Below are 12,347 nucleotides of genomic sequence, written 5' to 3' on the forward strand. Positions count from 1 at the left end.
TATAGATTTTGTTTTTCCAGAGAAATGGGAGATTGATCAATCTGAGCTGACTTTTATAAAGGAGATTGGAAAAGGTCAGTTTGGTGTGGTCCATTTAGGTAAATGGAGATCACATATCCTAGTTGCTATTAAGGCTATCAATAAAGGAACCATGTCAGAAGATGACTTCATTGAAGAGGCTAAAGTGATGATGTAAGTATATATAACACCAGAGGAAATGTTGAAAGGTATAATCAAGGAAAGAATGTGAGACCTTTGGTAACTGAGAGGATATGACTCATCTTTTAGAGGCAATAGCATCATACTGAGCTAAAAGGGTTAACTTGACCCTAAAGAATGAATAGTTTACTTGACAACTTCAAATAATCATTGCAATGATCAGAATGATTATCCCCTCCATTAGTAGAATATCTTTTTAGTTTTCTCTTCATGAAGAAAATATCCTTGTGAGTTGTTATGGCCAAACTTTGTCCTCAATCAGACTTGCAATGAGTGGTAGCTGGGCCCATATTGGAAGTTTTTCTAGTTTATAAGGACATGGAAGAATTTGAACTTCATTGACTTGAAGAACAGAGTATCACTTCTGTCCTATGAGGAGGCTTCACAAGGAAACTTTAAGAGAAAATGAATGCTTTACTTTCTCTGTCTCTATGTATGTGTGTGCATGTGAATATTTATATTATACATATATATATATATATATATATATATATATATATATATATTAATCCCCCCCCCAAGTTGTGAGAAGGGCATCTCTTAGCTCTTGGTTGTTTCTCTAGGGCACCTGGTTGGTTATTCTCTACCTCTTATCTTCTCAGACTCAATTATAATCATTATTTAAACCAATCTTTAGTTTATAGTTCATGTGGAGAATTCAGCAGGAATAAGAAAAAAAATATGTTGGGGGAAAAAAAAGGAAGGGCAAGGGGAGAGTGAGAGGAGTCAGTAGTTGGAGTTCTTAGGCAAGCAGAAAAAATTTAGGTTTTAGATAAATATCGAGAGAAGATTCTTCAGCTGCATCAAGGGGAATTTAATTTCTAGGAATAGCCTTTTGGCTACCATAACACTCTAGTGACTTATATTGAGTTTGCTATCTAATCAGATCTCTAAATCTTTTTTAGAATAACTTCTGTTTAAATGTAAAGACTAACAGACTGCCTTCTGTGGGGGTTGGGGTTGGTAAGCAAGATTAGGGGAAAAATTGTAAAATTCAAAATAAATAAAATCTTTCTAAAATTAAAAAAAAAAAGAATAACTACTGTTTAACTATGTTCCTCCTTTGTTATACCTGTGAAGTTGACTTTTTGGGTCCTAATGCAAGACTTTGTATTTATCCCTCCTTAATTTTATCTTGTTAGATTTAGCCCAGTGCTCTAGCTTGTCAAGATACTTTTAGATCTTGACAGTGCAACTTTGATGAGAACATAGAATTTATGGATAGAGTACTGATCCTAGAAGCCAGAAGGACCCAAGTTCAAATCTATCCTCAGGCATTTGACACTTACGTGACCCTGGGCAAGTCACTTAACCCTGATTACCTCCCCAAGGGAAAAAAATAAAAAAGAATTCATCTAAGTCATTGTTAAAAATAGACTCTATCGGACACATTGACTATGAGTTATTTACCAATTATCTTTTGCGTCTGGCCATCCAACCAATTTCTAATCCACTTGATTGATTATTTTGCAATCTATAACTTTACATTTTTCCCCCCACAAGAATTACATGTTATTTTTATCTCAGGGTAAACTATATTCACAAACTTGCCTTCATCTACTGCTTAAATAATCCTGATTTAAAAAAGAAAATCAAGTTAATCTGGCATGACCTGTTCTTGATGAAGACAAGCTGGCTTTTTGTACTCACCACTTCCTTTTCCAAATGTTAACCAACATTTTTTTTTTAATGATCCTCTCAGTGTCCCCAGGCAACTCTCTAAGATCTTGAGTTACAAGATCTGCATCATTTGTTTGCACTGCTGAAATCCTAGTTCCTGAACAATTACAAACCACCTTGATGTCAAATCCATTCTTTCAGAAATAGTTGGAATGACATAGTTAATTTTTCATAGAAAGGATATTTTTGTTTCATTCTTATCTATTGAGTTGTTTTTCTAATCAGAATTATCTCAAAGCTGCTGAAATGTTCTTGGTTTATTCCTTTTTATTTTTCCATAGTTTGAGATTTGTATTTTTCCTAAGCAAATTCAGTATAACAATTCATTTATTCACATGTAGCTCCCCTATGTTTTAGATTACTTATGTCCATGGAATCAGACATTTTACCACTTAAAGCAACCATTATAAAATGTGTTCTCAAGTCAGCTTTTAAAAACAAACTCACTTGGGGAGAGGCATTAACAGCAACTTGGGGATACCACAAGGCCACTACAGGAGATGCTGTTGCAAGGAAAGGAAGAAGGAATTTCTGGGTGGGTGAAGAGAATGAATGCATGCCTTCTGGCAGCTTTCGATTTAGCTAGTGAAGCACTAGCCTGAGTTGTTTCTACCAGCTAAAGGAATATAAATGCTGTCCTTGTCATCTAAATTTCAGTGCCCCAGATCAAAGTTGTAATTACTATATGCTAGTATGATTCTGATCATGAGACATAACAAACTCAAGCAGGCTTTCCAATCATCCCTCAGCTCTCTCTTCATCTAGAGTCCAGTCATTATTTTGCTGATTATAATTGAAATTATTTTTTATTATCTGTTGATTTGGATGTCCATGGAATTACTTCTCAAACAAATGAAGAACACTGGATACTGATTAGGAGAGATCGCTATATTTCACTTCACACTCTGAAATAGCTCAGTTTTATGGCTCTGATCATACTGTTTAAGCTGATAAAGAAGATAAAACTACTTTGCCATCTTTATAGTCAAGAGTCAAGTAAGGTTTTTTTTTTTAATATATTATTCAGAAGATGAAAATGCTAAGGGCTCCTATTTTTTCCAAAACATTTTAAAAAATCCTTTCCCATGATCAAGGACTATCTTGAGAGACCTGTTATGGAAAATGTCATACACATCCAGAGGGGAAAAAGTATGGAATCTGAATGCAGAGCAAAGCATACTATGTTCACTTTTTAAAACATCTTTTACATTTTTTTCTTTCTCATGGTTCCACCCCCTTTAGTTCTATCTAATTCCTCTTTCACAACATGACTAATATGGAAATAGGTTAAACATCATTGTACATATACAACCTGTATCAGATTGTTCACTGCCTAGGAGAGGGGGGAGGGAAGGGATCATAGTGAAAAAATGTGGAACTCAAAAGCTTGCAAAGGAATGAACGTTGAAAACTGTGAGAGCATGTAATTAAAAAATAAAATAAAAATTCCTCTTCTCCAAACAAACAAACAAACCCAACCCAATATAAATCTCTTAAAGTGAATTATAATTGAATTATAAACTTTCAATTATTAAAATGTATTTCTTGAACAGGAAATTATCTCATTCAAGACTAGTACAACTTTATGGAGTATGCATCCAACAGAAGCCCCTCTACATAGTAACAGAATTTATGGAAAATGGCTCTCTGCTTCATTATCTCAGAGAGAGACAAGGAAAACTTAGGAGAGGAGTGCTAATCAGTATGTGCCAAGATGTATGTGAAGGGATGGAGTACCTGGAGAAGAATAGCTTCATTCACAGGGATTTAGTAAGTATGAGTTGTTAACTCTTTTAAAAGCTGTTAGACTTATTTTTGTTTCATCTGTATTTTATCCAATGCCTTATTAAACATGGATGAAATCTTGGGTTCTGGAAGACTATGCCAGTGAGAGGCAAGCTCTAATAGGTCTTGTATTCTATCCCATCCCACCTCTTCTCCTCTGAGTAAAAGATCCTTGAGGACAGGAACTGTATCACTTTTGCATTTCTTTCCCTAGCATTTGGTCCAATGCCTAGAACTATGTAAATTCTTGATACAGACTTGTTGACTAAATGATTGAGTAATGACACATTTATTAGGAGATGAAGATATAGATATAAAAATGAGGTTGTTTACTTACCTTAATTTTAATTGGAAATTATAAATACTTTAAATGTAAATTTTGCCTAAAGTACTACTTTAGAACTTCCACAGTGTCCAAACATCATCAGAAGTCCTGTTTCCTATCAAATCTGCCAAGGGTTATGGAAAAGGCAGTGAGAAGGATGTCTTTGCACAGCACTCCCCTCACTGTAATAAAATGTGCAAGTCATGTCATCACACATATGACAACATGGTCCTCTTTGGTCACAAAGGACAACTACTAAGGAGAGAAATTGCCTTTTTTGTGGAATGTAAGTGACCCTAGGCTTTTGAAGTCTCTAGATCACATAGCATATTTGTTAGTTTGCTAACTCTTAACAGGATTATGAATAGAAACTTGGTGATGAACTCACTGTGTGTTTGAGAACCAGCCTAGTTAAAAGTTGAAAGGTTTCTTACCAGAAAGTCTGCCTTAGGTGGTAATTTTTTAAAAATATGATAACCCATGATTGACTTGCCTACTAATTATAGTGATGGCACAAAAGGAGTGGAAGGATTACTTGCACATATGAAATTAGGGGTTCATGGAGTACCAGAATATACAGATGAAGAACTGAGGGGATTTTAGAATTATGGTACAGTGGAAGTCCTGTGCATGGGATTAAGAAGATGGATTTAAATATTTCCTCTTAGGTTCAGTCTCAGAGTATTTTGGGCAGCACCCTTAGTAGGATTTATCTGCTAAGTCAAAGACCAGTTGATCTACACACTCTGTTTGTGTACATTTTGTGTCCATAAAAGTTAATAATAAGTTCCTTGAACTCTATGACTCAGACAACTCCCTACAATTTAACTATTAAGTGAGAGACGAATTGTTCTACACAGGATATTTACTTATTGGTATATACTTTATGTTAATTTAAGTTATGTCTGTCGGGAAATAGTGCTAAGATATATAGTGAAGTTTGTGATAAGCTATATAGATATGAGTTTTACCTTAGAGTCAATAATCTTGGATTTGGTGCATCAAATATGATGTTTGATGAAGAATGAAATAAAAATGAATAACTTGCCATTCCTTTGGAGAACAGTTGTATGGGTTTGTGTTTATGTGTGTTTTTCTTCATTAACAAGTAATAATAGCTAGAATTTATACAACATTTTAAGGTTTAAAAGTGCTTGCATATGTCATTTCATTCGATCCTTATGGTTACTCCATGAGTTAAGTGTTATTATTTATACTCATTTTACTAAAAAGGAAATTGAGTCTGAGGAAGTTAATGTAACTTGCCCAGGGGTACACAGCTTGTGAGTGTCTGAAATAGGAGTTAAACTCAGTCCTTACTGATGGAGTTCAACATTCTAGCCTAGTATTAAAAAATAAGTGCAACAGGGGCGGCTAGGTGGCGTAGTGGATAAAGCACTGGCCCTGGAGTCAGGAGTACCTGGGTTCAAATCCAATCTCAGACACTTAATAATTACCTAGCTGTGTGGCCTTGGGCAAGCCACTTAACCTCTTTGCTTTGCAAAAACCTAAAAAAAAAATAAGTGCAACTTATTGTACAGGCTAAAGTACTGGTCTTGGATTAAGGAAGGCATGTGTTCAGATCTTTCATTTGACATACAACCATTATTAGTTGCACAGCCATGAGCCAGTAATTCTCTGAGACCCAGACAACTCTCCAAGAAGGCAAGAAATCTTATTGAAGAGTGCTGTCATTTTAAAATCTATTACATGAAGGCAGAGCTCAGTGGTGCAGGGGATAGTGTTGGACCTGGAGTCAGGAAGAATCATCTTTAAGAATTCAAATCCAGCCTCAGAGAGTTAATAACTGTATGACCCTTGACAAGTCACTTGACCTTGTTTGCCTCAGTTTCCTTATCTGTAAAATGAGTTGGAGAAGGAAATGGCAAATCATTCCAGTATCTTTGCCAAGAAAATTCCAAATGATGTCATGAAGAACTGTATACAAGTTATTATCATCTACAAAAATCTATAAATGGATCATGGGATAGAAGGTGAAAAATGGAGGGGGGTAGAAATAAATTGGGACAGGGAAGCTACAGTAGGAAAAGTTTTTCCAGAGTGGAATTTTGGTTATGTATCTTTCTTTTTTTTTCCCACAGGCTGCCAGAAATTGTTTGGTCAGTGCGACATGCATAGTAAAAATTTCAGACTTTGGAATGACAAGGTAATAGAATATATGAGGACCTAGAACCATTTTTTTTAAAGGTTCATTTTTGTCTATTTGTTCAATGTTAACTTAATGATCACTATGTACTTCTGTGGACAGAGAACAAAGATAACAAAGACTTTGTCCTAAATGCATGGATTGCACATGAACTAACTGTGATGCAAAAATAGAGTGTTCAGACTCTTTAACAGATACAGACTCCTTCAGGAAGGTTAGAGAAAAGAAAGACTTAAAGATTCAGAAAAGCTTCCTGTAAGTTGTGACACTTGAAACCCAAACTGGAAAAAGAATAGATTAGAATAGACTATCAAAAGGCAGGTGGTTGGTTGGGGAAGATAACTTTATTAACTGTCCCCGCGCGCTAAGGGAGACAGCTCTGGGGCTGTTTTGTGGCTATTATTTCCTGTTGACCCACTTTAGGATAGCTGAAAACACCTGTTCACATACTGAGTCCAGGTGTTTGGTTGAGGTTTCCTCCTTTAAGTAATTTTCTGACCATAATTCTGGTCATTCTTTCACCTTTGTAATTAAACATTTGGTTTTTCTTTGTAAGAGAGACAGAGCAAAAAGGCAGATTTAAGAGACACACACAGAGAAAGACATACAGAGATGAACAAAAATATATTATGTAGGCCAGAGGAGTTTCTGGGTTGTGAGTTATTTTGAAATGAGGCAATAGGAATATAACTGTTTAATCTTCTCTATCTTTACTGTATCATTATCCAGAGCTTTAGAGACAGACAGCCCTTATTTTCTAGGATCTCATTTTCTGGAAACTAGTCCAAAGTTCTGTCAAAGGAAATGATAATTCTCCGGGTTTATTTTCCATACAAGGTTATTATAATAAATGTGTTTAACAGTTGAATAAGGAAAGAAGGCATTAAAACAACTTTTAAATTCATTCTTTTTAAAATTTTAAAATTTAAAATTTAAATTTATTCTGTACTCAAATGTATTTGTGAAATTTGATGCTTGAGATTGCTTCCCATGGTTTTTTTTTCCCTTTCCCAGAATTGAGTACTGGACTACTTCAATATGCTAATTTTTAAGCTTTATTGACACTTTTTGTTTTTAACACCACAATCATTTCACAACATATGCTGCAGTCATTGAGCCCTCCCTTGTAACAAAAAAAAAAAAATAGTTTAGCAAAGCTGACATTACAATAGATCTGACTGTGTATACCATATTCTATATCCATAGAGTTCACCTCCTTACTGAGAAGAATGAGTATGTTCTCTGGGGCTTATATAAATGGATACAGATATGGACAGATATAGATATCTATCTATCTATCTATCTATCTATATCTTTAAATAGATAAATCATTATGAAGATTGACATGTCCAGGCTGATGACCTGTGATTTTAAAAATTCATGTTTGGGGCTGCTAGGTGGCGCAGTGGATAGAGCACCAGCCTTGGAGTCAGGAGTACCTGAGTTCAAATTTGACCTCAAACACTTAATAATTACCTAGCTGTGTGGCCTTGGGCAAGCCACTTAACCCTATTGCCTTGCAAAAACCTAAAAAAAAAAAAATTCATGTTTGGTCTGACGAATTGCTATAGGTTTAGAAGAACCAAACAAAACCACAAATACTGAAGTTAATTGGTAAAGTTTGAGGCAAAACAGTGTCTACACTGTTAAGAAGAGATAGTCACAAAATCTTTTTGTATAAACTATTATTCCTTGATCCACTTTAGGAGGATTTTGCTATGTAGTCAATACAAAGTTCCCTGAGGATTTGAAAAGAGGGAATCTGTCATAATTAATGTATTTTTTCCATGTATTTGTGTTTACTTGGTTGCAGGTATGTTTTGGATGATGAATATATTAGCTCTTCAGGTGCCAAGTTTCCAGTTAAGTGGTCAGCCCCTGAAGTCTTTCACTTCAACAAATACAGTAGCAAATCTGATGTCTGGTCATTTGGTGAGTTCACTTGATTAAGCTGATTTGACATTGTTTGTCTAAGTAGACTAGGACCATCAGTTCACCTTATTTCTTAGTGCAAGATAAAAATTCTAATGGTGTCTTTTCAGACCTGTGGTTTTACTCTGTATGGTCTGAAACATACAAATAGGTTTAGTGATTTCTATAATGTACATTTATATGATTGCTCATTTTCTTTATCAAGTAAGGAATTAGTTAAAACTTTAAATTTTATATTAAGACAAAGAGTCTGTCAATTGAAAAAGACAGCTATTCTTTCCCTTTTCTTCACCCCCCACATTCTTGAAAAAAAATTGATCCCAGGGTATCTGTAGCTGTTATATAATGAACTTCTTCATCAGTTAATGAATTTGTAAATAGAACTGGCAGTTAAATTTACAAAATATTCCTATTGTTTATATGAATACATGAACATATTGCCCTTTGTTCATAGAATGGATCTGCCACATTTAACTCATTATCTTGAGATTTTTAGAATTTAAGTAACTTAAATATGGCCTTAGTTTAGAGGTACAGGATAAAACTCTTATGTACATGCATATGTTTACCTTCATATAGATCCATCCTCAGTAGAGCATCTACTTATTTTTTTTCAAGATTAGTGATAAATCTGAGCTCAATTATTCATACTCTCCAGTCTTCCTTATGACTAATGACTTTCAATTGTAAAATGACTGACCATGATAAAGAATAGAGTTTGAGACTAGGGAACAGAGAAGAAGACAAAGAAAAGTTGAAACTCTCAACAGTATCAAATGGGCAAACTCAACCTCTTTAGCTCTTCACTGCTTACATCTATAGTAGTAATGGCAGGTAGCACTTTAGAATAATAGAAACATAGAATGTCAGAACTGGAAAGACTTTGCAGATGGTCTAGTCCAAACTATTATTTTATGGCTGAGGAAATATGCCTATGGAGAGCAATTTACCTGATAGGTTGTACCCTCTGTGTTTAAGGCAACAACCCAAGTTAGTCTTCAGGTGAATACTAAAGAATTCTTTTAGGGAATGTCTCTGTAATTGAAAACCATTTATTGCATACCTACTGTGTGTAAGACACTGTTCTAGGTGCTAAAAAACTTTAAATTATTTTTTAATTAATTAATTTTTAATTAATGAAAATTTATTTTCTTTCTTTCATCTTTCACCACTGAAAAGAAAAAAAAAACAACAAATATTCCTAGTCAGGCAAGACAATTTCCCACATTGACCATAACCAAAAAAATTTAAATTTCATTCTGCACTCTGAGTCTATCACTAATCTGTTGGAAGATGGGTAGTGTTGCTATCATTGACAAAAGACTCTTTTAAATTAAATTTTTTTTATTTTTAATATTTTTTTTAAATGTTGAGTTCCAAATTCTCTCCCACCTTCTGACTACTTCCTTCACCCATTGAGAAGACAAACAATATGACACCAGTTATACATGGGAAATAATCCAAAATATGTTTCCATATTTTCCATATTTCTAAAAAATGAGAAAAATAAAAAAGTCAAAAAACGATACTTCAATTTATATCAGTTCTCTCTCTGGAGGTAAATAGCATTTTTACATCATGAGTCCTTTAGAAGTATCTTGGATCATTGTATTGATTAGAGTGGCCAAATTTTTTATAGGTAATCATTGTCCAGTATTGGTTATTTCTGTGCACTTCTCACTTCACTTTGTATCAGTTCATATAAGTCTTGCCATGTTTTTTCTAACCACTCTATCATTTCTCATAGCATAATAGTACTTCATCATTATTATATAATACATATTCTTTAGACTTTCTCAATTGTTGAGCACCCACCTTGATTTTTAATTCTTAGACAACACAAAAAAACCCCAACCCATATTTTTGTACATATTTTGTATATATTTTGCATATATTTTCTTAATGAGAATGATAGAAACTAAAAATCACAGCTGACATTTATATAATGCTTTAGAGTTTTCAAAGTATTTTATGTTTATTAGCTAATTCTAATCCTGTAAGGTATGTAAATACTTTTGTGCCTATTTTACAGATAAAATTAGAAATAACTGACATTTATATAGTGCTTTAGCAGGCAGTGTGGGTCACCTTGGAATCAGGAAGACCTGGGTTCATATATGAGACCATGGGAAAGTCATAAAATCTCTCCATGTGCCAGAAAACTATCTATGACTAGGCATTACAGATAAGTTTCTTATCTATACTGGTAGAGCAAGTTTACACACCAGAAATTAGACCTGAATTTAAGCTGGTTGTGTGACCCCTGGCAAGTCATTTGGCTTTTCTGTATCAGTTTCTTAATGGTAAAATGGGGATCATAATAGCACCTACTTCACAGAATTGTTGTGAGAATCAAATGAGGTAATATTTGTAAAGTAACATAACCCCTAGCACAGAGTAGGTACTTCTTCCCTCCCTTTCTCTCTCTTCCCCCCCTCCATTTTTTTACTTCCTTCCTTCCTTCCTTTTCTCCTTTATTCACCAAAGTACACATAAACACACATGTTTATATATATATATATATATATATATATATATGTATACACACACATACGCAGAAAAAGAGAACAAGTGTGAGAGAAAACAGTGCTTGCTTTAAAATTTGTCAAGTGCTTTACATACATTATTTCCTTTCTCACAAAATACTCTTTAAAGTAGGTACTTGGAGATATTATTGTCCCCATTTCACAGATTAGAAAACTGAGACTCAGAGAGGTTTTGATTTATATGAGGTTGTACAGCTAACAAGTGTTGGAAAGCAAGATTTGATCTCAGATCTTTCTGATTCCAAGTCCAGTAACTTAGTAACTCAGGGGAGTTAGAGAGGCTAATAGATGTACCAGGGTTAACCAATGATTAGATGACAGAGATGGGTTTCAATACTCCCATCTTTCAACTCCAGAGACATTGTTTTTCTGCCACAGCTGTCAACCCCTGTGACAAAAATAATTCATTTGTGTAATTACCTCTGTTAACCATAATTGTTTTTTGACTAAAACAAGCAACAAAGTTAATTTTATAAGTTAGGTTTAATTCTCTAGGATCTTACCAAAACCCATGGGTGGATGGCATCCTTACAAATGCCAACAACCAAACTGAATAATCAATATTTATAGAATTTTGACAAAGGATCATAAAATTTGGGTGGCCAACCAATCATTGGCAGCCAACCAACCATTTTGTACATAAAGGTGTCATTGATTACTTTATGATTCTCTAACCCATCCACAAAGTCTGTTCCATGTCAAAACTGACAAAGATCCAATTAACCCAGGACTAGCATCTACTCTTTTTTGGCACTATATTTTATGTCTTATTAGATAGATATAGACATATAAAACATTGGAGTTTCTTCCTTTCCAAAATGTCATAAGTACAAGAATTTATTCAGGTTCTCATTTAGATAACCATTCCTGGATGATCCTTAACTGATTGCTTACACTGCTTCTATAGTAAAACTTGCAGATGCAATTAAAGGGGCATTGGGCTGTTTCACACAGAAAGAGCCTCCTTTCAGATTTATAACTAGAGACACAGACCTTTTGGAAGGGCAGAGGTAAACATTCCAAACTTACAGACCTCAATTAGAAGCTGAAAGAACAACTTTTAAAAATCTTATTTATTTATTTCTTTTGAATTTTACAATTTTCCCCTTAATCTTGCCTCCCTGCCCCTATCCACAACCCCCCCCAGAAGGCAGAAGCCTTTACATTGTTTCCATACTATAAACTGATCTAAGCTGAATGTGATGAGAGAGAAATCATATCCTTAAGGAATAAAAATAAAGTATAAGAGATAGCAGAATTACATAAGATAACGGTTGAAAGAACAACTTTTGATCAGAAATATTTAATTCTAATATAAAGAATATCAGTTTAGACACCCCTAACCCCAGCTGGGCAGACTGGATCCCATATTATGTAGCAGATGAGATTGAGCTGAGAGACTATCATGGTGGTAATGCACCCCATACATTCCTGCTATTTCTTGAGTCTCAAATAGTGAAATGGCAAGCTATATGAGACACATAGGAATAAGAATATTGCTCACATATTCAAGGAGTGTGGTGGATCATTTTCAAACTGCTGAAAAAGGAGAGGAGCATTTTCTTTCAAAGGACTTGCCATTTCCAATCCTTTACAAAAGCCAAGAGTCACTTTGTCCTTTAGTTCTAGGTAATTATTAATCAAGAGCTGGAAAATAACATAGGGTAGAATAAGGATCTTTGTCCCTTATATG

The 12,347-nt window shown here is 34.4% G+C and overlaps 1 protein-coding gene across 1 annotated transcript in view; it reads left to right on the forward strand.

Moving 5' to 3' along the window:
- TXK (TXK tyrosine kinase) overlaps nucleotides 1–12,347 on the forward strand; it is a 62,513-nt gene that overhangs the window by 43,166 nt on the left and 7,000 nt on the right. The window contains exons 10-13 of the mRNA XM_074229500.1: nucleotides 21–192; nucleotides 3,453–3,669; nucleotides 6,112–6,176; nucleotides 7,990–8,108. Of these exons, the coding sequence (XP_074085601.1) occupies nucleotides 21–192; nucleotides 3,453–3,669; nucleotides 6,112–6,176; nucleotides 7,990–8,108 (573 nt within the window). The remainder of the gene's footprint in view (nucleotides 1–20; nucleotides 193–3,452; nucleotides 3,670–6,111; nucleotides 6,177–7,989; nucleotides 8,109–12,347) is intronic.

The sequence above is a fragment of the Macrotis lagotis genome, chromosome 3 (assembly GCF_037893015.1).
Source record: "Macrotis lagotis isolate mMagLag1 chromosome 3, bilby.v1.9.chrom.fasta, whole genome shotgun sequence".
Taxonomy (NCBI): domain Eukaryota; kingdom Metazoa; phylum Chordata; class Mammalia; order Peramelemorphia; family Peramelidae; genus Macrotis; species Macrotis lagotis.